Genomic DNA, 27,727 nt, shown 5'->3' on the forward strand with positions numbered 1-27,727 from the left:
ATGTCTCTGTGATAGCAACACCATCATAATTGTAGAATACTGAAAGAGATTGATTCCCTCAGTAGGGATGTCCACACAATACATGAGCCATCTTTCTTTCCAGATGCTGTTAGACCAACTGACCAAAACCCACAACATTCCTGACCCTCACTTCATTCTGTTAAAGGATGGAAAGCAACACTTTCCAAATCAAACACTGCACACAAAAAAATCCTGACCTTTTATATCAGCCTCACTCAAACCAGAGTGACTGAATTATCTTTTTAAATATAAATGCCCACACCCTTGAACAAAATTATGTTAATATTAATTGTCTGTTATACTTCCTGAGGTGGGACCTATAGACTGAGAGTGTTTTGTGAGGTCACTTCAGAGGTAAGCTAATGACCAGTGTCAGCCTATTCGCCAACTGATCCAGGACAGAGAGATTAATCACTGATCAGTGCATGTACAGGGAGGTGGGACTGAAACTAGGGGGTAAAAGAAACTATTGTGGACAGAATTTCAAACAGAGATTTCCAATGCAATTGTGGTTTCCTACTGCCTTCAGGTTTTCCTTGAATTTCCAGCCCAACAACCCATTCTGCCAAAGTACAGGTTGTTTTGCTATAAGGTCCATTTCATTAATGCCAATTCGCTATAACACAATTGACAAATCGGGGACACTGTTTCTAAAGTGTAAACCTTTAAAGCCTGTATTGCTTATAATGCGGTTCTGGTCCTATTAGTTTAAATAGTGCTGCTATTTCATGATTTTCTTATAACACGGGATTGCATGAAAACGGAACTCCCGCATTATAGCGGAACCAACTGTACATAATTGGTACAGGACTGGAGTCCCATACAAACCTAACCCGCCGAAGGATGGGTAGTTTTCCTTCACTGTAAGGTATCAGTGAACCAGGTGTACTCTGCTACCTTCATGGTCACTTTCACTGATAAACATCCCTTTATTTGTGGGCTTTGTCGAACTGTATTAAACTTTCTGAAACTACCAGGTTGGGAATTGAACTCCTGCTCTCTGGTTTACTGATGAGATGCACTTTCATGGATCTTAGTTTCTGACCTGTACACATTAGGATAGGAAGTTCTCCAGTGTCAACCACTACAAAACTATCAATTTCAGCGTCAAGTTCAGTACTTGGCCTGTAAGATATTACATCATAACAACAGACAGAGACATTAGGGATAGCCCACTCTTTAAACGACTACCTTACTGCATTCAAACTCACTCAAGTACCATTGAAATTTACTTACTGTGAAATTAATCTGACATCCACCCATAACGTAATCCAGGAAGGAGTATTCAGTTTCCAGCTGTTAAATAAAATAAGGTGGAATTAGTACCATTTGTGGATGCTGGTCTCTGAAAATGTGGGCAGAGACAGAATCTACTCCCTGTGCAGTGAACTCCAGGACAGGGGACAGAGTTGCAAACGTAGTGTTTGATTGTACAGGGATGAAATCGGGAGGCACCTTTTCATATGCAAACCAAAAAAAAAATGTAGAGGTACTGAGAGCCAATTAAAAGCTACAAGTGAAGACATCAGATTTTTATTAGAGCAGAGAATCAAGGTGGGGAAACAGAATTGAGCTAGTGATTAACCATTATCTAACTTAACAGCAGAGCAGGCCCGAGGGGCTGAATGGTCTCCTCCTGGAGTTGTGGAGGGGCTGAATGGTCTCCTGCTGGAGCTGTGGAGGGGCTGAATGGTTTCCTGCTGGAACTGTGCCAGTGCAGCTAATGCTGAAGGCCATTAGCATTTTATAATGTGATCAGGGAGCAGCATGGTTCTAACAATGAGTAGATTCTTCCACAAATTCAGACTGTTGCTGGGAAGTTTATTTCAGGATTTACATACCTTGCACGATCGAACCCGAATAATGCCAGAGTTCTTGTAGCTCTTCTTCTTCTTTTTCTTCTCTGGGTTAATGCATTCAAACTCAATCTTCAGGGGAACAACACACCAATCAGAAAATGGCACTTTGTATAATCACACATTTCAATTCTTCACTCCAGACCTAGACTCCATTCCCATCACCCATCTTGCTTCAGCTAGATACAGTAACAAGTTTTCCATCTAATTTGCTGACCATCTCTAGACCCCAATGGCTTCACCTCCCTCTTGTATTGATGACCTTTTCCCACAATGGCTGTCATTTTCCTACTACAGGAAGAATGTTGTGAAACGATTTACAAGGAGGTTGCCAGGGTTGGACGGTTTGAGCTATAGGGAGAGGCTGAAAAGGCTGAGGCTACTTTCCCTGGAGGGTCGGAGGCTGAGGGGTGACCTTATAGAGGTTTACAAAATTATGAGGGGCATGGATAGGATAAATAGACAAGCTATTTTCCCAGGGTAGGGTGAGTTCAAAACTAGAGGGTTTAGGGTGAGAGGGGAAAGATTTGTAAGGGATCTAAAGGGCAACTTTTTCATGCAGAGGGTGGTGTGTGTATGGAATGAGCTTATAACATTTAAAAAAGCATCTGGATGGGAGGTTTATGACTAGGAAAGGTTTAAGAGGGATGTGGGCCAAGTGCTGGCAAATGGGACTAGATTAATTTAGGATATCTGGTCAGCATGAACGGGTTAGACTGAAAGGTCTGTTTCTGTGTGACATGGAATGACTCTTATCAACTCTTTGTCAGGGACCAGACCTGTGGATCTCCTACCTTCTCTTCCTACTACAATCTGCAGGCTTTGAAAGCCCTAGCTTGACACCAGCTGTTTCTTTAATGGGCGGAATATTCTATTTTGGTTACAAAGTTCCCTTGAAAACCTGAAACCAGCATCATTCCCAAATCTGCATAGTTTCTGTTTTCCTGTTTGTTTATCTCCACTGTCTCCTCTTGGACTGAGATCAAGTCCTCACCAGAAAACCCTGTGCTCAAGTGGGCAGTTCTTCTTTCTGTGGAGCTGTACCCACTGTGACTAATCTGACTTCCCCCTAAAAAGGCACAGAGGAAGAGGGGAGGGGTGGGAAAGAGGAAGTGAAGGAGGAAGAAAGCACCTGAAAAAGGACGAAGAGTGTGGGAAGGTGCAAACAAAACCAGAAATTTACAGGATGGACAAGCCAAATTCACAAAAACAGCAAACACCGCAGCACAACACAGGGTCTGTGAAGAAGGGGGGGTGGGGGTGGGGGGAGGGTTTAAATAAAAAAGCATATGCCACCTAACGTAAAGATTTGAGAGAGAAATTAAGAAGGTTCTCACCGGATTCCCCATTTCCACTTGCTGTAGCTTAGAGAAGTTAGTTTCAAAAAGGCCTATCAGATCATGAGAGCCATCACCATCATAGTCAGAGCAGGTCACCTACAGGGAAAAGAGGACAGCCAAGATGGAGAATTAGACAGGGCCTCACCACTTGGTTCTTTGCTTCCAACAGTTTCTGAGCAGGAACCGTGCACTCCCCTATCAAATCGGAGCCTGTGCTTTCATCCTTATCGTTAATAGCCACCTGACATCAAACAAACACAGAGTAAGTGCAGAGTGAATATGCTTGGGGGAATGGGGGTCACAGAGATGAAGATGGTGTCCCTTTCACAAAGGGATAAGGCAGCTTCATGATTCACCTCACCAGGATGCACACCCCAGCCCAGCGGAGGGGAGACGTGGGGCATCTGAGATCCACAGCCTTCAGTCATCAATCACTCGGTGCACCAAGACTGGTGAAAAGCTATTTAACTGCGCAAGCATCACAGCCGAACACTTTCCTATCTCCATCCAACGTCAGCACAAACAGTGTTTAGTACAAGTCCCCGGGGTGAAAGTGGTGAACAGTTGCTGATTTTCTGCTTCCCTCCAATGCCCAAATCCCTTCCCTATCGAGGGGAATTGAGATTGGTTGGAATGTTCCACAACAGCAGGTCAGGTAACCCAGAGCAGACAGAACTGGGGTGGAAAATCAGAGAGTGGACAATGCAATAACCAACAGAGCTGCCTGAAGAGAGAGCTGCTGTACCCAGGTAATTGTAGGCAGAGTAGAAGAAACAGGAGCAGTAGACCATTCAGACTATTGAGCCCGCTTTACCATTTAACACAAGCTTGGCTGATCTAGGCTTTAATTCCACTTTCATGCCCCCTCCCCACACCTGATTTTCTGAAAGTCCGAAACTCTCTCTAACCCAGCTTCAAATATATTCAATGGCGGAGCATCCAGAGTCCACTGGAGTATCGAATGTACACGATTCACAACCCAGTCAGCAAAGAGACTTCTCATCCCAGTCTGAAATGACTCTGAGGCCTGGGCTCCGGATCTTGGATTTCCTGCCCAGCGTAAACAATCTCTGAGCACCAATCCTACCCAGCCCCTTCAGAATTTAAATCCTCACTTCTTACATTGCTCTGCCCCTCTGTAAATCACTGCCCAGAACCACAGAAACAACAACTAGTGTGCAGCCAGCTCCAACAGGAGCTAACAGAGGAGCTGGGAGCAGGCTGGTGGGCTTTATACCGGAGGCTCAGGTAACCATTCAGACAAACTGCACTTCAAAAGCTTTAAATATCCACAATCCAGAGTATCTTTGATGTGTGCTGAAAATGTGTTGCTGGAAAAGCAACTTCAGGGCTTATGCCCGAAACGTCGATTCTCCTGTTCCTTGGATGCTGCCTGACCTGCTGCGCTTTTCCAGCAACACATTTTCAGCTCTGATCTCCAGCATCTGCAGCCCTCACTTTCTCCTATCTTTGATGTGTAACCTGGACCAAGGTGAGATGGCATTAAAGTACAGATGCTTTCACTGTGTGCTGGAACAGGCTTGAGGGGCAGAATTGCTTCCTCTTGCTCCCGTGACTCAGAGCATGAAATATCCAAGGAACTGGGTAAACAGAGGACAGCATAACACCACATCATTTAAATAGATGCATTAACTGGTCAGGAGAAAGTGAGGACTGCAGATGCTGGAGATCAGAGTCAAAGAGCGTGGGGCTGGAGGCGACCTGATTGCAGGAGAATCTCGATTCCTGATGAAGGCTTTATGCCAGATGTTTCAACTCTCCTGCTCCTCGGATGACCAGCTGTGCTTTCCCAGCACCACACTCTGAATAAATGAAATCCTCCAGTTACAGCTCCATTGAAGTGTCCATTTCCTGCCAGTAGCTCCCCAGTCACTGGGCACAGATTTAAATTCCTGCACTGCTTAAGGGGCCAGCTCCCAAACAGAACCACCTGGAAACTTGGGAATGCTCCACAGAAAGGACTCAGCAGCTGTACCTTAATGGGCTTCTGCATATCTCCGTTACACAGCGACTGCAAAGAGACAGAGAAAGGCTTCCAGTTCGGATTCAGATTGTTCTTAATAACCTGCAACCAACAGTAGAGGAAGAGAATGCTGTTAGAACATCAGAACCAGTGTTGACATCCTTCCCTGCAAGAAGCAACAATCAGAACAGGAAGCCATTCAGCACGTTACGTCTGTGCTAACTCTTGATAGAGCAACCCAGTACTCCTCCTCTTTCCTCAGTACTGAAAATATTTATCCTTCAACTTTCATCCAAATCTCTCTTGAACGGTATTAAGTCTGTTCCCATCACTGTCTCAGGGATGCACTCCAGATCACAACGGAGTACAAAAACAAAATCACTTCCGGTTCTTTTATCAGTTACTTTGTAACTGTGCCTTCATATTGCCTGTCAATAGAACTGTATTTCCCTAATGACTTGATTAATTCCAGTCACTACATCCGCACTCTCTCCCCCCATAAACATCCCTGCTCCAAATAGAACAGTTTCAACTTCACCATATCCACGTAACTTGAGACTCTCATCCCTGTTAGTGAACAGTCCATATCGGTGCTGGAAATCCAATTTAGCATCTGTGGGGATGGTTAGGAAGGCCCTGAAGCTGAACTTTAAGTAACTGGCTGAACTGGAACTGCTGGTTTTCACTGGCAACCAGTCCAGTGACTTCTCAAACCACAGAGTGCCCATCCCAAGCTACAGCTCTGCAGTAACTGTATTGGTCAATCACAGAAAGGTGAGAGAGAAACAAGGTTATAGTTGTAGAGGATTTCAATGATGCTAACATTAACTGGGATTGCCTAATGTGAAAGGATCAGACAGGTTGGCAGTTTTAAACTCTAGGAAAAAGATTCTGACTCTTAACTCTATCTATGCCTCTCATAATTTTATAGACTTCCATCAAGTCTCCCCTCAGCCTCCACTGCTCCAGAGGAAACAACCTGAGTTTTTCTAGCCTCTCCTTGTAGCTCATACCCTCTAATCCAGGCAGCATCCTGATATACCTCTTCTGCACCATCTCCAAAGCCTCCACACCCTTCCTGTAATGTGGTGACCAGAATTGAACACAATATTCCAAGTGTGGCCTAACCAAAATCTTATAAAGCTGCACCACGACATCCTGACTCTTGTACTCAATTCCCCGACCAATAAAGGCAGCATGCCGTGCACCTTCTTTACCACCCTGTCTCCTTGTGGGGCCACTTTCAGGGAGTAATGGACTTGAACCCCAAGATCCCTCTGTACATCAATGCTGTTCAGGGTCCTGCCATTAACTGTATACTTTTCCTTAACATTTGATCTCCCAAAGCATAGCACCTCACACTCACCAGATTAAACACCATCTGCAGCTGATCCATATCCCGCTGTATCCTTTGACAAACTGTCTACATGATTCATAACTCCACCGATCTTTGTATCGTCTGCAAACTTACTAACCCAACCATCTACATTTTCATCAAAGTCAGTTTTATATGTATCACAAATAGCAGAGGTCCCAGTATGGATTTCTGCAGAAACCCAACCATCACAGACCTCCAGCCTGAAAAACATCCTTCCACCTATACCCTCTGACTTCTATGGGCAAACCCATTCTGAATCCACGCAGCCACGTCACCGTAGATCCCATGCATTTTAGTCTTCTGGATGAGCCTACCATGAGACACCTTGTTGAAATCCTTACTAAAATCCATGTAAACAACATCCACTGCCGTACCCTTAATGACTTTTTTGAGGTGACAAAGGTGGTCAGTCAAGTCAGCACAAAGTAATGCTGACTGTTCCTGATTAAATCCATGCTTTTCTAAAATGCTCGTAAATCCTATCCCAAAGAATTCTCTCCAACAGCTTCCCGACCACCAACGTGACCATCATCAGTCTATAGTTTCCTGAATTCTCCCTATTTCCCTGCTTGAACAGAGGAACAACATTAGCTATTCACCTGCCCTCTGGGACCTCTCCTAGGGGTAATGAGAATACAAAGATCTTGGTCAAGGTAATTCCAGACCAGAGATCAGTTTGATGCGAGGCATCGACAGAGTAGACTGAGAGAATATTTTCCCTATGGTAGACATGTCTAAGGAGAAATGTTTTCCTCCAAAATGTGGTAGCAATATGTAATGTGCTGCTTGACAGAGTGGTGGAGGCAGGTACTCCCACAACATTTAAGCAGCATCTGGATGGGCCCTTAAAATACCGGGGTTTAATAGTCTATGGACCAAGTGCAGGTAGCTGGTTTTTGTTGATCGGCGTAGACAGGGTAAGCAGGAGGGCCTGCTTCAATGCCGTATGACTCTATAACTCTTGAACCTTGAACCTCCAAGACAGCAACCCAGAAAAGCCTACCTGGACTAGTTTCTCACCAGGTCAAATGATAATGGTAAAAGCAGAGAGCAAAGCTACATAAACAAAACAAAGTCACTCCACTACCCGTTACACAATGCTCAACCCCATGGTCAATAATAGACTTGTCAACTTTAAGGGCATTTAAATAGTCTTTGGATAAATATATGGATGAAATTGGAATAGTTTAGGTTGGGTGGGCTTCAGACTGGTTCCACAGGTCAGCACAACATCGAGGGCTGAAGGGCCTGTACTGCGCTGTAATGTTATTTGTTCTATTTCCAACAGTATCTTCAGTTACTCACCCAAACCTCTCATCAGTATTAAAGTAAAAAGTAGTTTTTCAGACTTTCAGAACATTTTAATGCAACAGAATGCTAATCTATATATTTATACACAAAACATGTACTATATACAGCTATCTATATGTAATGGAAGGAAGAATTGAAGGGAAACAGAGTGGGTCAATTCTCTCTGAGAGTGTCTGCACAGGCAATCTGAGTCAAGCAGCTTGTATCAATGGGGAACATTACACGTTGTTTTGGTTAGATTAAAATGTCATTACCTCTGATCGGTAAGCTAGTTGCCATTTGTCACCATCTCCCTGCCTGTAGAGCTCCAGAAATGGATCAGATTTCCCCATGAAATCCTTTAAAAGGTAAAAATAAAGTTCACCAAACAAAATATTGCAAAATATTCCAATTAACTTTCATGTGCACATTTTATTGGCATCCCACCCAGTGACAACAGAATGTTCCATCTACAGGACACAGTGCAACAACTCACACAGATTCCTTCAGCAGCATGTTCAAAACCCACAACCACTACCATCCTGAAGGAGCAGATGCAACGACCTGGACTACCTTGACTTGGAGCTATTAAGGGACCATTTTTTTTCTTTTGGACTTTGTAAGGAAATAGAAGTCTGGGACAGTTGAGATGCTGGGAGAGTTTTGCAGCTTGGAAAAATCATGTGCGCACATTTTTAGCTGTGCAAGATAATGTTGCTTTTCAAAGCAGAGAGATTATTATTTTGAAACCTAATGTCATCAAGAGTTAAGACTACCTAAAGACAGCCTTCAGATTGGTTGAGCAGGGTTTGAGCAATGTGACCTGTAGGTTTTTCTCTATCTGAAGTCAATTTTTAACTTGTAAGTATTTCTGTAACCATGGCAATTAATTAGCTTTTGAAGACTGGCTGTAGAGTGAATGGACTTGGTGCATTACTAAATTGTCTTTTGGTTATATTGTTTCATGGACCAGCCTGGTAAATAACGGGGCATCAAAGACGTGTGTGTTTGTTCTGGAATCTGTTTTTGTTTAAGGTTAAGGGAAATGCCTGTAGCTGAGGGGGAGCGACTTCTAGTTTCACTGGTATGAAAGAGAAGTTGATGCCAGGTCCATACCAGCCATGATCACGTTGAATGGCAGAGCAAGTTTGAGGGGCAGAATGGCCTACTCCTGTGCTTATTTCTTACATTTCGATGTGTAATTTTGAGCTTGAGAAATTTATCGAACTGGATGGCTGTTTGCAATACTGCCCCCGAGAAGGGGCCGACAGATACAATTAATCTGTTACCTTGAAGGGAACAGGCTACGTTAGTCCCAGATCAGAAGTGTTGAGATAAAAACCCTGAAGCTACTTAAAGCTGAGCCCAGTGAAGCTCAGGTGTGTGGTCATTCCAAGAAGAAGCTATCACAGTTAAGAGTCTAAAAGGTGAAGTCGCAAGCAACTCAAACTTACTTAGATTTTTGATACAGGTGCATGCATCATACAAACTGTTTTAGGGTTGTTTTGGGTATTATATGAAGCAGTTTTGTTTCATTTCAACTTATAAAAGAATGTTTTGGGATTAATGTGATTATGCTTTTACTGCATGTTTAAAATATTTGAATTACAAGTTGTTAGTCTAGATTATTCTATTTTAGCTACCAGCCTTTTGTTATATATTTACATTTTGCTGTGAAAGTAAAATCTGCAGCATTTCATGTCTGTGTTCTTATGAGAGAACAATTCATTAAAACCAAAACAAATGAACATCAAGTCAAGTTTCTGTCTGGGATCTGACTGTCCAGTGGATGTCAGCTGGGTTTACGTCGGTTACAACAGAGTCACTTCCCGTTGATAATATAACCTGGCCTGAATGGCATTTGTCCCGAGTAGTGGTCAGTCAGGCAAATTGATCTTGTGATGGCTTGTGAAACAATGCAGCAATGATTATTAGTTTAAAATGTGACACAAAGAAACAAAAGACCTTTTATATCACACCCAAAACACACACTCTGGGAACTCCCTTTCCAAAAGCACTATGGGCATCCCCGCACAAATGGTTTCAATGGTTCAAGGTGACAGATCACCACCACTATCGCCTTCTCCAGGGTAATTAGAAATGGACAGTAAATCTGACACCCACATCCCAAAGGAAACAACTGTAGGGAAGAGAACATTTGAATTCAGGATGGGATCAATCAGCTCAGGGTCGTCTTTATGGCCAGCCCCCATCAGTAATCCAGTGGACTAGGAAAGGTCTTGCACCTTTGCAGGAAACAGATCTGGAAGCTTCCTACTTTTACTTATTGGGTTGACCAGGAAGGCCTCTCCCATTGTACATTCCTCGTTCTCAAATGACACACACATTACAATCATCAATTACAATCTCATATTCCACAGAACCGTGTATTGTAAACTTGTCTCCTCACGTAGCTGCAACTGAAGTGAAAGGTTAGCTCCAGCACAAATACTCGACAGAGAATGTTTAGCACCTTATTTTCCAGGTTTCTTGCTTCCAGTTGTAGAACTGCAGACCGTTTATCCCGGATCTCCTCAGCTACTACCTGAGCATAGACACAAAAAAAGCACCACACCAGAATTGAAAACTCAAAGTCTCAATGGGATCTTGCAGGATGTTTTGGCACATGCTCTGTCAGGAGTTTATTCAAAGTATCCAACGTGGTCCATTAGATAGAGTAAAGATCCTCTATACTTTATCTAACACTATGCAGTCCCTATCCTAGGAGTGTTTGATGGGGACAATGTAGAGGAAGCTTTACTCTGTATTTAACCCCACGCTGTTCCTATCCTGGGAATGTTTGATAGGGGACAGTATAAAGCTCCCTCTACATTGTCTCAAAAAACACATTGCAAACCTCATCAGCATTTATCACTAACTGCCTTCTAAACTCTTGGATTGCAGACTCCATTTAGCTTGCAAGCTGATACTTTTCATGAATTAGATTTCAAGAGTGGACAGGCCTCAGTGAACTTCTACCCTTTTACTTTAAGCAGAGTCGAATCAGGTTCCAGAGATAAGCAGCTAAACACACTCATCATCCAATCTATTCAGGTTAAAGACCTAGCTCTCATAGCCACTACAAATGAAATTCTAATCAATTGATAAGATTGTATTATTTGAATGTTTATACTGTATTAAAAAGAATGTAAAGGCTTTAAAATATGCTACATATTGACTCAAGATAACCCACTGCCTTGACTGATTGTTCCGCAGCCAAACGGAGACAAGGATATTGTAGGTTCCACATTTCCAACTAACTACCCATGCTGCAGCAAGGACCCTATCTCTCCTCATCTGGGCAGATGAAAGAACAGAAGCGATCTAGAGAACCTGAAGTCCATATGGAAGTATTTTGCATTTGCAGGGGGCAAGGCGAAAGGATGCTGGGTTGAAGGTTAACTTACAGTGATATTCCCTTTTCCAGCCAACTTCCCCTTCTTCAATTGTAGAGGCCGAGTGAATGACTTACTGGAGACAATCTGAAAGGTACGGGAAAAGGGTGAGTGGAACAGAAAATGCACCAATCCCAAACTCCTCTCTCTCTCTCGCCCCCCCACCCAATAACCCTGCACCAATCCTAAACATCACTGTCTCATCATAGACCTGCATCGATCACAAACTAACCCCAATGTCTCACGCTCTCCCTGATAACCCTGCACCAATCCCAACCTCATCTCTCTCTCTCTCACCCCCTCATAACCCTGCACCAATCCTAAACTAACATCACTGTCTCATCATAGCCCTGCATAGATCACAAACTAACCCCATTGTCTCACTCTCTCCCTGATAACCCTGCACCAATCCCAAACTCATCCCCTTTTCTCTCTCCCTGATAATCCTGCAACAATCCCAAACTACTCCCTCTCTCTCTCTCTCTCTCCCCCCCCTTAGCTCTGCATCAATTCCAAACTAATCACTCAGTTTCACACTCTCCCCATAGTTCTCAACTCCTGATACCTCAGAAAATAACAGAATTTTATGGTGAATTGACAGCTGTCATATTATCACCAACTTTGCAGACAGGATGACGAGTGGTGAGGATGTCAAAGACTCTACAGACAGATGTAAATAGATTAGGTGGAGGCAGAAACTCAGCTGATGGAATGTAATGTAGGGAAGTGCGAGGTCATGCACTTTTGCAGGAAGAATGGAGGAGCTGAATATTATTTAAATAGAGGAAGACTGCAGAAAGCTATAGCCCAAAGGGATGGAGTCCTCACCAATGAATCATTAAGATACTAGATTCCAAGTTCAGCAGGTTATAGGGAAGGCAAATGGAATGTTGGCCTTTACTTCAAAAGGAATGCAATATAAAGTAGGGAGGTTGAGCGAAAAACTATAGAAGGCACCAGTGAGGCTACAGCTGGAATACTGAATGGTTTTGGTTGCCTTATCTAGGGAGAGGTATACTGAGCAGTGGAAACAGGCTAGAGATGGTGCATCAGGTTGATCCTGGGTATGGAGAGATTCCCTTCTAAAGTGAGTGGGTGGGGAGGTTGGACTTGTATCCCCTGGATTTCAAAAAAAATCAGAGGAGATTTTAAAGGAAACGCACAAAGTTCTTAGAGAACTTGATAGGGTGGATGTAGAGAGGTTGCTGTCCCTGTAGAATCTATGACCAGGCAGCACATCAGAATAAGGGACTGCACAGTTAAGACAGAGATAAGGAGGAATTTCTTCTCCTAGAAGAGTGTGAATCTGTGGAATTCTTTACAACAGAGCACTGTCAAGGCTGGGTCATTAAGTATTTTCAAGGCTGAGATAAGCATTTTTAATCAGTGACGGAATTAAGGGTTATGGGGGAAAGGTAGGAAGGTAGAAATGAGGATATTAGAGAGACAGTCCTGTTGGGATTTTCCACATACAAATGAAGGACGACAGGCAGTAAACGCAGGATCCCTGAAGGTAAAGGAGTCAAACACAAAGGTACTTACCTGGCCCAGTGTACACTCAACTCCTCCCAGATAGTCATCATCACTCAGATTTGTGGATTTATTGTCAATATCGTAAATGCCAAACTTCAGTTTCTGCACACGCTCAAAGAAATAATCCACCTCCAGCTTCTTGGCAAACTGGGGACTCTGGCAGTTTTTAACCCTCTCTGTTCGGTCCAGCTGTGGGTCAGAGACCAGTGGAATTAGTCATGTACCATTTGTCATTAAAGGCAAAATAACAAGTCTGTCCTGCTGAGATGCTGTAACATGGTCTTTATTCAGTGAGAGTCTTGGTTCACAGGGCAGCTTGCTCATTTCAGAGTCTAAAAGCCCTTGAGTACACACTCTGAACTGGCCAACTCCAAACAGTGCTAAGGGAGTACTGTTCTGTAGGAGGTGTCATCTTTAAATCAAAGACATTAAACCAAAGCCTCTTCCATCCTCTCAAAAGAATTTGAAAGATCACAATACATATTAAAAAAGCAGAGGAATTTTCTGATGTCTTTGACACTTTAACATTCGATCGTTATCCAAGTGCCAATGACTTAGTCCTGTATTTAATTTCTGTCTAGGAGAAAGTGAGGACTGCAAATGCCGGAGATCAGAATCAAAAAGTGTGGTGCTGGAAAAGCACAGCAGGTCAGGCAGCTTCCAAGGAGCAGGAGAATCGATGTGTCCGGCATTAGCCCTTTCTGCTGAAGGAAATTCTCCTGCTCCTTAGAAGCTGCCTGACCTTCTGTGCTTTTCCAGTGCCAGAGTTTTCAACTTTAATTTATCTGTAGGAGCTTGCTGTGCATAAATTAGGTCCACGTTTCCATATTTTCAACAGTAAATAATTGTCTGTTAAGTTCTTCAGGACATTAAAGGTGTCAAAATTAATAAATAAGGACATGGTAGGTGAATTGAACCAGAATTCTGCATTGGTCTTCCCTCAAGATGATATAAGTAACATCACAGAAATTCAAATCAGAAAGTGTAAGACACTGAAGAAAATATCACCAGGGAAGTTGTACTGAGTAAATAAAAGTAAAGGTAATCAGGGTTTGGTTAGCTCAATTGCCTAGGCGGTTGGTTTGTGATGCAGAGTGAAGCCAATAGAGTGGCGTCAATTCTTGCAATGGCTGAGGTTACCATGAAAGGCTCTCTTTCTCAACCACTCCTCGCCTGAGGCATGGTGACCCTCAGGTTAAACCACCATCAGTCATCTGTAATTAAAGAGCAGCCTCGAAGATCTGGTAGGACTATGATGACATTTATATAGCGAGTATGTTGACGGGGTTGTGGGCTGACATGCATCTGGGGTCTGACTGGCTTCATCCTGGAGTCTTCACAGAACTGGCCAGTGAGACAGCTATGGCATTGGTTCTAATGGCCAAAACTCCCTAGATTCGGGAATGGTTCCATTAGATTGGAAGATAGCAAATGCTTTCTGCCACCTTGCTTTATTCCAGGAGGAAAACAGGAAATTACAGGCCAGTTTACATCTGTCACAGGGAAAGGTTAGAAGCCATATAAACACATTATTATGGTGCATCATTACAAAGACACGTCACATTTAATGTTTGCGTGCTTTGAAGGATTCTGGACACCAGGATTATACTTAGAGGTCAATGAAAGGACACTGGAACTTGTTTTCTAAAAAGGCATTGCTTAGTCGTCACAGGGGGCTTTTTTACTGCAGAGAACCTGCCTGGATTTTATGACAGTCAGATTGCAGATTGTGATGCTGGAGATTGTTTGGACTTATTGTTATGTGGGCAGTCTGCAGGGAGCCCGGTTTGGAGGGGGGGTGTGCGGAGGTTGAGGCTTAAACATTTATAGTTGCGTAATACAATTTAATAGGTTAAGAGAATTTTACGTCTTTGTTGAATAAGTTTTAAAATAGAACATAGAACATTCCGGCGCAGTACAGGCCCTTTGGCCCTCAATGTTGCGCCAATTTGTGAAACCAATCTGAAGCCTACCTGTCCTACGCTATTGCATGTACACCCATATATTTATCCAATGACCATTTAAATGCCCTTAAAGTTGGTGAGTCTACTCCTGTTGCAGGCAGGGCATTCCATGCCCCTACTGCACTCAGAGTAAAGAAACTAATCTCTGACATCTCTCCTATATCTATCACCCCTCAATTTAAAGCTATGTCCCCTCATGCGAGTCATCACCATCTGAGGAAAAAGGCTCTCACAGTCCACCCTATCTAACCCTCTGATTATTTTATATGTCTCAATTAAGTCACCTCTTAACCTTCTTCTCGCTAACGAAAACAGCCTCAAGTCCCTCAGTCTTTCCTCATAAGACCTTCCCTGCATACCAGGCAACATCTACATAAATCTCCTCTGAACCCTTTCCAAAGCTTCCATATCCTTCCTATAATGCGGTGACCAGAACTGTACGCAATACTCCAAGTGCACCAGAGTTTTGTACAGCTGCAACATGACCTCGTGGCTCCGAAACTCAATCCTTCTACCAATAAAAGCTAACACCGTATGCCTTCTTAACAAACCTATCAACCTGGCAACTTTCAGGGATCTATGTACATGGACACACCGAGATCTCTCTGCTCATCTACACTACCAAGAATCTTACCACCAGCCCAGTACTCTGAATTCCTGTTGCTCCTTCCAAAGTGAATCACCTCACACTTTTTTGCATTAAAACTCCATTTGCCACCTCTCAGCCCAGCTCTGCAGCTTATCTATGTCCCTCTGTAACCTGCAACAACCTTCAGCACTATCCACAACTCCACCGACCTTCGTATCATCCGCAAATGTACTAACCCATCCTTCTACACCCTTACGTACAGCATTTATAAAAATGACAAACAGCAGTGGCCCCAAAACAGATCCTTGCGGTACCCTACTAGCAAGTGAACTCCAGGATGAACATTTTCCATCAACCACCACCCTCTTTCAGCTAGCAAACTTCTGATCCTAACCGCTAAATCACCCTCAATCCCATTCCTCCATATTTTGTGCAATAGCCTACCGTGGGGAATCTTATCAAATGCCTTACTGAAATCCACATACATCACATCAACCGCTTTACCCTCATCCACCTGTTTGATCACCTTCTCAAAGAACTTCAAGCCAGGAACATCTGGAATAAGTTGGGTGAACATGCAGCATAGTTTGGTACCTGGGACGTCGGTGTTGTGGCCATTTTGGAGAAGTGTAGAGCAGGGACAGGAATGGTCATTGCAGGGTCTGGCATTTAAATGTTTCAGTAAGAACAGGGAAGATGATAAAGGAGGGGAAGGTGTGGCATTGCTAGTCAATGACAGCATTACAGTGGCAGAAAGTGAGTCTGAGTTAGTATGGGCTGACATTAGAAACAGGAAAGGAGAGGTCACCCTTTTGGGAGTTTTCTGTAGGTCTCCGAATGGTTCCAGAGATGTAGAGGAAAGAAAATCAAAGCATTCTGGATGGGAGCGAGGGTAACAGGGTAGTTGTTATGGGGTCTTTAACTTTCCAAATATTAACTGGAAATACTATAGTTTGAGTACATTAGATGGATCAGGTTTTGTCCAATATGTGCAGGAGAATTTCCTGACACAGTAAGTAGACAAGCGTTTTGTCTGCTTGTTTGGGTTTGTTGCTGAGAAATGGGCACCTAATGAACACAGTCTGCCAAAAGCGGGCTACACTACCAGTGCTTCATCCAGAGGCTCACTGAAGGTGTTACCTAGTATGGTGATGAAAAGATCTGAAAACGAACCTCCCAGCTCAGTGAGCAAACCTACATCCAGAACTTCAACCTGAGCTACAAATCTTCTCAAAACTCGCTATCATGACCCTCTCTCACTAGTATCCTCACATACGGATGAGGAAGGACACCACTTTGACCGGGACAACACATCCATCCTCGGACAAGCCAAACACAGACACGCACGAGAAATCCCAGAAGCATGGCATTCCAACTAGAACTCTATCAACAAACACATTGACTTGGACTCCATTTACCACCTCAGAAAAAGAACAGGAAATGACATCACACAGGAAACAATGTAACCGCAGGAAATGACATCACCAACCCCAGGAAACCCAAATATAAATGTAAAGCGGGCTATACCACCAGTGCTTCATCCGGAGGCTCACTGAAGATGTTACTTAGTATGGTGATGAAACGTCTGAAAACAAACCTTCCAGCTCAACGAGCAAACCTACATCCAGAGTGATCTGTCACAGGGGTCAGTGCTGGGACCTCGACTTTTTACAACTTAGATCAATGATTTGGATGAAGGTACCAGAGGTATAATTGCTAAACTTTCTGATCGTACAAAGATTGGTAGAAAAGTACATTGCAAAGAGGTCATGAGGAAACCCTAAATATAGATACTGTTAACTGCGTGGGTAAAGGTTGCACAACCCCACCAAACAGTTTCCATAAACCCATCCAGAGGCCTGTGCATTGATTTTTCTTGGTGCCAAGGTCCTAAACACCAAGAGATCCTGCTTATAGATCTCCACAACTCTCCTCCTTGAAGTGCTCCCTCAAATTTACCTCTTTGACCAAGGTTTTAGTCACTTGCCCTAAAATCCCTTATGGGGCTTGATATCATAGTTTGTTTGACAAATATTGCTGAAGGAGTTGGAGGGGTTTTGCTACCCAAATAGCTCTATATAAATGCAAAGCTATTTTAGTCACTGAAGGACTATGAGATTTTAATGGAATAAAACCTTACAAAGTGAGAGCATGCTACTTATTCCAAATCACTTCAGAACTCCCAAAGGGTACCTCAAAGACAGCATTACCTCCATCCACTGGTCGCCTGCCTCAGTGTTTTGAAGTAAAACACATAGTGGGTCTGACATTGAACCAACATCTTTGTCCATCAAATTCTCACAGGAAATGGTCAACTGTACTTTTGTCACACAATGTGCCATCTTGGAGAAACGACTGAACGTTCTTAAAGAGAAGAAAAAACATTATTAAAAAGGCCATTGGTATACAGGTGAAAAGTCCACAACAATCATAAATACGGTTGGTTCTCTTACCAGGTTCATTCAAATCACTGAATTATCAGGAAAAAAAAATGAATGGTCATGTGAAATTTACCTATAGATTGCATTTTATCCCCACCTTGCTGCAAATGTTGGAAAATTAAAATCACTTAATATACAGTCTGCACCTGCAGCCTCAAACTTACAAGAATTCTCAAGCCTACAAAATGATTAATGTTCCAATTGTTTATTCTGTAACCGCCTGGGGTCAATACTCATTCAGGAGACCAGAATAATACCTAGCTCCTTCTCTTGTCCATAAGACCATAAGACATAGGAGCGGAAGTAAGGCCATTCGGCCCATCGAGTCCACTCCGCCATTCAATCATGGCTGATGAGCATTTCAACTCCACTTACCCGCATTCTCCCCATAGCCCTTAATTCCTTGTGACATCAAGAATTTATCAATTTCTGCCTTGAAGACATTTAGCGTCCCAGCCTCCACTGCACTCTGTGGCAATGAATTCCACAGGCCCACCACTCTCTGGCTGAAGAAATGTCTCCGCATTTCTGTTCTGAATTGACCCCCTCTAATTCTAAGGCTGTGTCCACGGGTTCTAGTCTCCTCGCCTAACGGAAACAATTTCCTAGCGTCCAACCTCTCCAAGCCATGTATTATCTTGTAACTTTCTATTAGATCTCCCCTTAATCTTCTAAACTCCAATGAATACAATCCCAGGATCCTCAGCCGTTCCTCACATGTTAGACCTACCATTCCAAGGATCATCCGTGTGAATCTCCGCTGGACACGCTCCAGTGCCAGTATGTCCTTCCTGAGGTGTGGGGACCAAAACTGGACACAAATGGGGCCTAACCAGAGCTTTATAAAGTCTCAGTAGCACAACAGTGCTTTTATATTCCAACCCTCTTGAGATAATTGACAACATTGCATTCGCTTTCTTAATCACGGACTCAACCTGCATGTTTACCTTTAGAGAATCCTCAACTAGCACTCCCAGATCCCTCTGTACTTTGGCTTTATGAATTTTCTCACCGTTTAGAAAGTTTTCCATGCTTCTATTCTTTTTTCCAAAGTGCAAGACCTCGCATTTGCTCACATTGAATTCCATCAGCCATTTCCTGGAACACTCCTCCAAACTGTCCAGATCCTTCTGCAGCCTCCCCACTTCCTCAGTACTACCTGCCTGTCCACCTAACTTTGTATCATCGGCAAACTTCGCTAGAATGCCCCCAGTCCCTTCATCCAGATCATTAATATATAATGTGAACAGCTGCGGCCCCAATACTGAACCCTGCGGGACACCGCTTGTCACCGGCTGCCATTCCGAAAAAGAACCTTTTATCCCAAATCTCTGCCTTCTGTCAGACAGCCAATCCTCAATCCATACCAGTAGCTCACCTCGAACACCATGGGCCCTCACCTTGGTGTCCTTACAGCACAACATTCAATTTTGCAATCAAGCCAACCACTTCAACTCCCTCTCCCACTCTCCCAAGGCCATGCAAGTCCTGAGCCTCTTCCACCGCCAAATTCCAGCCACCCACCAACTGAAGGATGAACACCACCTCTTCCACCTTGGGACCCTTCATCCACATGCAATCAACGTGGACTTCACTAGTTTCCAAATCTCCCCTGCCCCCAGATCCAATCCGCCCTCCGCTCAGCACCGCCCTCCTGACTTGTCCTACCTATAGGCTCCAATGTCCCCACCTATCACAATTACACCCACATATCGCATTCCCACCTACCTTCCTCCAGCCCCACACCCACATTTCTCTCTCATCCCCCCTTCCCCTTCTACATTCCTGATGAAGGGCTTATGCTTGAAACATTGACTCTCCTGCTCCTTGGATGCTGGGCAGAAGTGGGTACTGCAGAGGCTGGAGATTAGAGTCAAGATTAGAATGGTGCTGGAAAAGCACAGCAGGTCAGGCCTCGGATGCTGCCTGACCCACTATGCTTTTCCAGCACCACTCTGCTCCTCGGATGCTGCCTGACCTGCTGAGCTTTTCCAGCGCCACCCTTTTTGACTGACTCTCCAGCATCTGCAGTCCTCACTTTCTCCTAACAGTACTGAGAGTCTACCTTTAACACATGGGCTGCAGCAGTTTAAAGCAGCTGCTCACCACCACTTTCTCAAGGACAATATGGCTGGCAATAAATATTGGTCTCACCAATGACACCCACAACCACAAATCACTAAAATAAGTGGTATTTACTGCTCACGCGCAATGAAAAATGATAGAAACTTTACATTACTGCCATAATAATTCATACTAATTAGTAGTGAGAAACCTCTGACTGCATGCACTACCAGGTCAAAGCTAAGGAGGAAACATTCTTCCTATTTCCACACAAAGGCAGGTGGAATTTTAACTCCTACAGAGTGTGGTCACTGAGAGCATTCAAGGGTGTGACTGATGGATTTCCATTGCACAAAGGTATTGTGGAAGGAGGATCAAAAGGCAGACTAATGGAATTGCTCACAGATTGGCCACCATCTAACTCAAAAGACCGCGCAAGAGGTTGAATCACCAATTCCTGCTCTTAATTAAACCAGTCCAATGATCTATTTAACAAAACATGTATTATGCATGAGCCAACAGGCTTTCCTGTGATGGACTGGATTGTAATGTAGGCTAAGCATCAGCTGCAAATTAGTAAACAGTGCTCTTGATTCAAGTCAGCAGTCATGGGTTCAATTCCCAGCCCAGACACAAGGCAGGTATGCCCTGCATGGTACTGAGGGAGAGCCGTCCTTGTCGGAAGTGCTGTCTTTCAGAAGAGAAATTGGATGCAGGCCTCACCTGTCCTGTCTGACAGGTTATTCCAGGCGCTATTTTAAAGAACAGGGCTTTCACTCCAGCAGGGCTGGCTCAGTGGTTAGCACTGCTGCCTCACAGCGCTAGGGACCGAGGTTCAATTCCAGCCTCAGGTCACAGTGTGTGGAGTTTGCAATTTCTCCCAGCATCTGCGTGCTCCGGTTTCCTCCCACAACCCAAAGGTGTGCAGGTCAGGCGAATTGGCCATGCTAACCATAGTGTTAGGTGCACTAGTCAGGGTACATGTAGAGAAATGGGTCTGGGTGGGTTACTTTTCGGAAGGTCAGTGTGGACTTGTTGGGCTAAAGGTCTGTTTCCATACTGTAGGGAATCTAATCTAATCATTATCAGAGAGAGGAAAAAAACCCAGAAATTCCTGGAAAAACTTAGCAGGTCTGGTAGTATCTGTGGAGAGAAATCAGAGTTAACTTAGGATCACTGAACCTGAAACGTTAACTCTGATTTCCTTCCACAGAGGTTGCCAGACCTACTGAGCTTTTCCAGCAATTTCTGTTTCTGATTTACAGCACCTGCCATTCTCTCATTTTTTTAATTTAAAAAGTCATCTGGTCATTAACATATTGTTTGAAGTGTCAGCTCATACTTCTCCCTGCACTTTGACCTGGTTGTACACCTACTAAGAAGGTTCCCACATTGTGGAATCTAGCCACGTACAAATCTCATATTACGTTTCCTATACTGATCTCTATTCAATGGTAATGGGCCTATATCCTGAGGCTGTGAACATTACGAACATAAATCCAAGTTTTTCCTTCATTTGCAAACCACCAGTGAAAGTTCAAGGAGCTCTATCTGAAGCCAAGTATGGACTAGAACGCACTGTGATATCTGCCGGTGTTTCCCCACTGTCAGGTATGTTTGCTGGGTATCAGCTTTCCTGATGGACAAGGAGGTGGTGTGATCAGCAGTTCAAAAGTAACTCTGGATGCTCACTTACAGGAAATTATTATTGGAGCTGCTTATGATGGGCCTTAGAGTGTGCCTATATATTAAACAAAGCAGCACTCTTTAGAGTGAACAGTTTCAATTCTGAGGGGCTGTGCGACTTTCGAATGTCCAAACACAGTTGAGGGATGACAAGAATGAGCTAACTTAAAGCCTCAAACTTCACAGACAAGAGGAAAGAATAGTGAGAGCGAGAGAGATGTAGTATCCACTAGCTAACAACATACAGAGACATCCATTGTCTAGATTCACCTGAGGAATACCCATTTCACTGGTGCAAGCAGGAGACCCCAATTTAGTCCGTGAGAGAAACTGCCTCACTCAATAAGAATGTGAAATGACTGATGGCCCACTCCACCAACCATTCAAAAACTCTAACCCATATGGGCGGCACGGTGGCACAGTGGTTAGCACTGCTGCCTCACAGCGCCAGAGACCCGGGTTCAATTCCCGCCTCTGGAGACTGCCTGTGTGGAGTTTACACGTTCTCCCAGTGTCTGTGTGGGTTTCCTCCGGGTGCTCCGGTTTCCTCCCACAGTCTAAAGATGTGCAGGTTAGGTGAATTGGCCGTAGTGTTAGGTAAGGGGTAAATGTATGGGTGGGTTGCGCTTCGGCGGTGTGGACTTGTTGGGCCGAAGGGCCTGTTTCCACACTGTAATCTAATCTAATCTTAAGCCCAGTGTTGTTCTGGTGGATCTGCATTGTACCTACAGGAGTATTGACCTCAGAAGGTTAATCCACCCATGTTAAGGTCAGTGATGGGAATGAAACACCTTACTCCTTGAGGAACATATCAGCCATGATCAAATGCTGAGCAGACTCGATGGGCCGAATGGCCTAATACTTCTCCGAGAGTTTATGGTCTCCAGACATGATCTGTCTGAGGCTCTGTGCAGCTAAAACATTATCATTTCCACCCTTTCCAGATTTTCAGCTACTTTCACATGGCCATGTGGATTTTTTTCCTACCTGTTCATTAGGTTTTGAAGTCAGAAGTCACACAGCACCAGGTTATAGTCCAACAGGCTTATTTGAAATCACAAGCTTTCACAGTGATGTCCCTTCATCAGGTGAAGTCTTCTGACAAATGAGCAGTGCTCTGAAAGCTTGAGATTTCAAACAAATCTGTTGGACTATAACCTGGAGTCATGTGATTTCTTTGTCCACCCAAGTCCAACACTGGCACCTCCAAATCATAGTTTATGATGGACAGTGAATTCCATTGTACTTTCACAGCAACTAGTCTCTCAACACGAAAATATATTCCAAAATATCTTTCTTGGATCCAAAATGGATGGTCCACATTCTCCCTCAAAACTCCCATCCCATGTTGAAGTTTAATTTCTGCAATTTTGCCCATTCACTTTCTGTACTTTGTAATTTGCTGCTCTCCACTGACACACCTTATTTTATCTTTAATATTTTCGTGTCAACTAAAAACCTGGAACTAAAACTCTCCATTTCTCTGTTAGTGGTGTATATGATGAAAAGCTGAGACCCAGCACACATCCAAAGTGAAACACCCAAAGCCAGGCCTTGGCAGATGAAAAAGAAGGCACTTTATGGTGAGGGCTCTAAAATAAGCTTGGAGATTTGAGACTGCTCAACCTGCACTTCAAAGTGAAACATTAAATCAACAATGTAAAACTGCAGATTCAAATCAGGAGTCAATAGATAAAACAAACAGCTGGGTAAGTCAGCAACCCTGAGAAAACACAACATTTAATGACAGCAAGCTCCCTCCCGCTCTGTCCAACAGACCATGCCAGGGAACAGGCTCCAGAAACCATACAGGACAGCTTCACTAGTGTAATGTCCCAGCTGGACTCCCATTAAATGAACATTGAAGATCCAGTCTCATAACTCATTGTGATTCCTCCCCTTGAAAAACACCAGTGAAACTGGATCCTAAAGTCAAACTGCAAGTCACTCAACTGTGCTATGTAGACTAGTTTTCGGAATGCAGAGATCAGCCAAAGTAATTATTTGGTCATCTGCTTTTTTTCTATTAATTTCCTTGCAGATCAGGTCACAATCAGTAGAGAGCAATAATTTGCTCTGCAAACCTAGACCCCCTTCCTCCATTATAAATCCTGCCAAAAGCCTTATCAGAACTCCACACAATCATCACAGTTGCACCTTGCACATCAACAACATTTACAGGCCAATTCCCATTTGTAAAATACCCTCTAAACTTCGCTCCAGAGTCCTATGCTGCATGGATTAATCTGGTCATACACAGTTCAAAACAGCGATGAGCAGACAAAACGGGCACGCCCTGTTGATACTGCATTACTCACTGCCTGTCTTCAAAGAGACTCCTACACAAAATGTCTGACAGATTCATTATTCAAAGTATGAGGAATTGGCAACGGAGGTAAACCAGTAACTGGAAACATCTTTTTAAAAAAAAATTACATTGCTTACAACTAGTTTACTGTGCTCAATGTCTTAAGGATAAAGTTAGAAGGGAAAGAATCTCAATTACGGTAAACACATAATTAGTTCTCAAACCATGCACTCAGGCTGCTGGGCTGAACTAGGGAACATGGGATAATAGGTTTCAGATTTAAAAGGTGACTGTGATTCAGAAATACCAAAATATCTGACAAACCACTGCTCAACCATTTGTTCATTAACCTGCAATGCAAAGGATATGAGGAACATTCAAAATAGGCAACAGATAAAAACTTGAAGGGAGAAAAAAACTACTGTGCTACAAAGAGGAAGCACAGGAGAATTAATCAGTTTGCCCCCAAAAAAGGGGGTAACACAGGAATGACGGGCTGAATCATCTCCTATGGTTTTGAGATTCTTTAAATTGCTCAGCATTTTTTGGAGGATTAACAACCCATAGCATATTCTCGGAGACTTAGTGAACACAACGCAAAACGTATGAAACATTCAGGTGGTGACAAAAAGAAGTACTTGATCATTTTTGAAAACTCCTTTAAAAGGATTTTAACAATAAAAGCAGCTCAAATAATAAAACACCTTCCACACCCTCTTGGTAACACAACCAATGAATCATTTTTGAAATTTGCTGACGAAGATTCATTGGAAACCTAGTTGTGAACAGGCCATAAAGGAGGCTGTAAAGACAGGTTACAAGAGCTGGCAAAACCATGGTAGATGGGAGCATAATGTGGAAAAATGCAAACTTGTCCATTTTGGCAGAAGACTAAAAACAGCATATTATCTAAATAATATAAGATTGCACAGCTGAGATGCAGAGGAACCTGGGTATCCTCGTGCTTAAATTGCGTAAGGTTAGTATGCAGGCACCAGAAGTAATTAGGTATGCTAACAGGATGTTATTTATTGAGAGGGGAAATTAATATGGAAGTAGGAGGTGATATTTCAATTATAGAGCCTGATGAGACCATACCTAGAGGACTGTGCACAGTGTTGGTCACTTATGCTGTATTCCTGCTCCTGATTCCTATGTTTCAATGAAATACATTCAATGTAGTCACATATGTAGACAAACATGGCTGCTAATTTGCATGTGGAGCTGTCATGTTCTTCCAATAATGGCTGTGGAATCTTTAGCATCCAGCTGAAGGGGCAGAGAAGGACATGGCTTAAAATCTCAGCAGGCAGACTGTATTGCTGACAGTGCAGCACTCCCTCAGTAGTGCCAGTGTGTCAACCTGGACTGTGCTAAGTGGAAGCTGAAGGCAAATCTTCTGTCTCAAGGGAAGTTGGTAAGCAAATGGAAATCAGAGTGTGGACCTTGAGGAGAAGGGAGCCACAGGAATTAGATCATGGAGAAAACAGGAGAACATTTTGAAATCAGTAAAATAAAAAAAAAGGGTTGTGGTCGTTGTAGTTCTGAAACGAAAACAAATTGCTGGAGAAACTCGGCAGCTCTGGCACCATCTGTGGAGAGAGAAACAGTTCGAGTCCAGTGACCCTTTTTCAGAGTACTCAGTACACAGGAGGGTGGAGCACTATGTACGACAGGCTGCTACAAGTTCCAGCTGTAACAAACTGGGTGCACCGTGGTAACAATCTTACTGGCATAACAATCCCGAGAATCCAAGTTTCACTAAATGTTTCACTGCTGCTGTATGCCTTCTCCATTTCAATCAGACACAACCCCCACTTCAGAAACAAGCTCGGTTTGTGCAGAAGGTCGAGCTAATTGTGCCCGAGAGCCAGGACAGTGCTGAATACACAGCGTCCCCCACCCCTGCAGGCATTACTCCACCCCGTCAGCAGCAATTCACTCACACTTTGCAGCATTTCTCAACAACACCATAACATTACAAAAAAGAACACAACAGACTTTAGCTACACAACAATAACAGCAGAGACTTTCTGGAATCTCCCCCTGCCCGATAGGGATCAACCAGGGGGCAGCTCCTGTGGGACACTGGACGGAACCCTCGCTGTCAGTGTCTCAGTGGGATACTCACTGCGGTACTCAGGGACACTGTATCGTGAATCTCTCCCACACCAACCGCCTCCCAGCTCCAGACTGATACACACCAAACCCTCCCACCCTCCCCAAAGTGATTGGCTGACCTCCCAGACAGGGATCCCAGCCATTGATCCATTTCAATGTCAATCAGAAAACGTAGCCAGAATCAGGGAATTCCGCCTTGCTGGAATTTGGGTGTGAGCACAGAGAGAGAGAGAGACATTCACTGACAGTCACATGGGGAGAGAAAAAGACACTGACAGAAAGAGAGAGAGAGAGAGATACACTTAGAGTCACAGGCAATCACTGACAGTTTCAGGCAGAGATAGAGTGTCACATACAGGCAAGGAATACTGACACACACAGAAAGATAGCAAAAAGACAAAGAGATCATCACAGAGAGACTGTCACAGATAGCCCCAAACACCCAACTTCCACACTGCACTTTCTACACACAATCCCAAACACTATACATGATACACAGGGCCCTCAATCCTGTTCTCAAACACTCTGCACAATCACTCCTTTCTGCATTTAGGAATCAGGTCTGTAACTTTCTTTAGCATCTTTCTTTAATTACTTTAGATCTGTAACAGAGAACTAAAACTAAGCTGTGCTGCAGATGCTGATTTAGCAAGGACCAGCTAACATTCATAATCACTTCGGGTTCAGGTCCCACCCGCTCCAGAGATATGTGTTATAAAATCCCTGAACACTTGCATTAAAAAAAAACCTACATAAGATACTGAAGCAGAAGTGGGCCATTCGGCCCATCAACTTTGCTCTGCCATTCGATCGTGGCTGTTATGTTTCTCAACCCCATTCCCCTGCCTTCTCCCTATAACCCTTGATCCCCTTACTAATCAAGAAATTATCTCTTGTCTTAAATACACTCAATGACTTGTCCTGCACAGCTCTCTGCAGCAATTAGTTCCACAGAGGCACCACCCTCTGGCTAAAGAAATTCCTCATCTCCGGTCTAAAGGGTCATCCCTTCACTTTGAGGCAGTGCCCTCGGGTCCTCGTCTCTCCTACTGGTGGAAACATCTTCTCCATGTCCACTCTATCCAGGCCCCTCAGTATTCTGCAAGCTTCAATCAAATTCCTCCCTCATCCTTCTAACCTCCACTGAGTACAGACCCAGAGTCCACAATCACTCCTCTTAACAAACCCTTCATCCCCAGGATCATTCTTGGGAAGCTCTCCAACACCAGAACATCACCCCCTTAGATTCAGGGCCCAAAACTGCTCACAATATTCCAAATGCAGCCTGACTTATACAGCCTCAGCAGTATGTCTCTACTCTTGTATTCTAGCCCTCTTGAAATAAACATTAACATTGCATTTGCCTTCTTAGCCACAAACTGAACCTGCATGTTAACCTAAAGTGAATCATGAACTAGAATTCAAGACCTTTCGTGCTTCAGTTTTACAAAGCCTTTCCCTATTTAGAAAAAAGTCTATGCCTCTACTCTTCCTCCCAAATGCACAACTTCACACTTTCCCACATTGCATTCCATCCACCACTTCTCTGCCCACTCTCCCAGTCTGTCTAAATCCTTCTGCAGCCTCCACACTTCAACACTACCTGTCCCTCTTATCTTTTGAGTCATCTGCAAAATTAGCAACAGTAACCTCAATTCCTTTGTCCAGGTCCCTGCAGAACACCTTCGGGAAATCCAAATAGATCCTGTCCACTGGCTCTCCTTTGCCTACCTTGCTTGTTATCTCCTCAAAGAATT

The 27,727-nt window shown here is 43.7% G+C and overlaps 1 protein-coding gene across 7 annotated transcripts in view; it reads right to left on the minus strand.

Annotated features, from left to right (window-relative positions):
- The window catches only part of LOC122560324 (copine-1-like), a 95,790-nt gene that overhangs the window by 14,537 nt on the left and 53,526 nt on the right, over positions 1–27,727 (minus strand). For 4 of the 7 annotated variants that reach the window (XM_043710934.2, XM_087994693.1, XM_043710937.2 and 1 more), the window contains 9 exons: positions 17,561–17,714; positions 12,807–12,986; positions 11,277–11,351; positions 10,343–10,414; positions 8,145–8,228; positions 5,214–5,303; positions 3,215–3,313; positions 1,863–1,949; positions 1,258–1,317 (listed from right to left, as the gene is read on the minus strand). In XM_043710934.2, coding sequence (XP_043566869.1) covers positions 1,258–1,317; positions 1,863–1,949; positions 3,215–3,313; positions 5,214–5,303; positions 8,145–8,228; positions 10,343–10,414; positions 11,277–11,351; positions 12,807–12,986; positions 17,561–17,692 — 879 coding nt within the window. In that variant the 5' untranslated portion in view covers positions 17,693–17,714. Of the gene's footprint in view, positions 1–1,257; positions 1,318–1,862; positions 1,950–3,214; positions 3,314–3,362; positions 3,459–5,213; positions 5,304–8,144; positions 8,229–10,342; positions 10,415–11,276; positions 11,352–12,806; positions 12,987–17,560; positions 17,715–24,947; positions 25,101–25,980; positions 26,036–27,727 lie in introns of those variants that run through there. The other 3 variants (XM_043710936.2, XM_043710933.2, XM_087994692.1) reach the window with 3 other exon arrangements.

The sequence above is a fragment of the Chiloscyllium plagiosum genome, unplaced genomic scaffold, assembly GCF_037043375.1.
Source record: "Chiloscyllium plagiosum isolate Xiang-an unplaced genomic scaffold, Cpla_swu_hap1 HiC_scaffold_15, whole genome shotgun sequence".
In the NCBI taxonomy this organism is placed as follows: Eukaryota; Metazoa; Chordata; class Chondrichthyes; order Orectolobiformes; family Hemiscylliidae; genus Chiloscyllium; species Chiloscyllium plagiosum.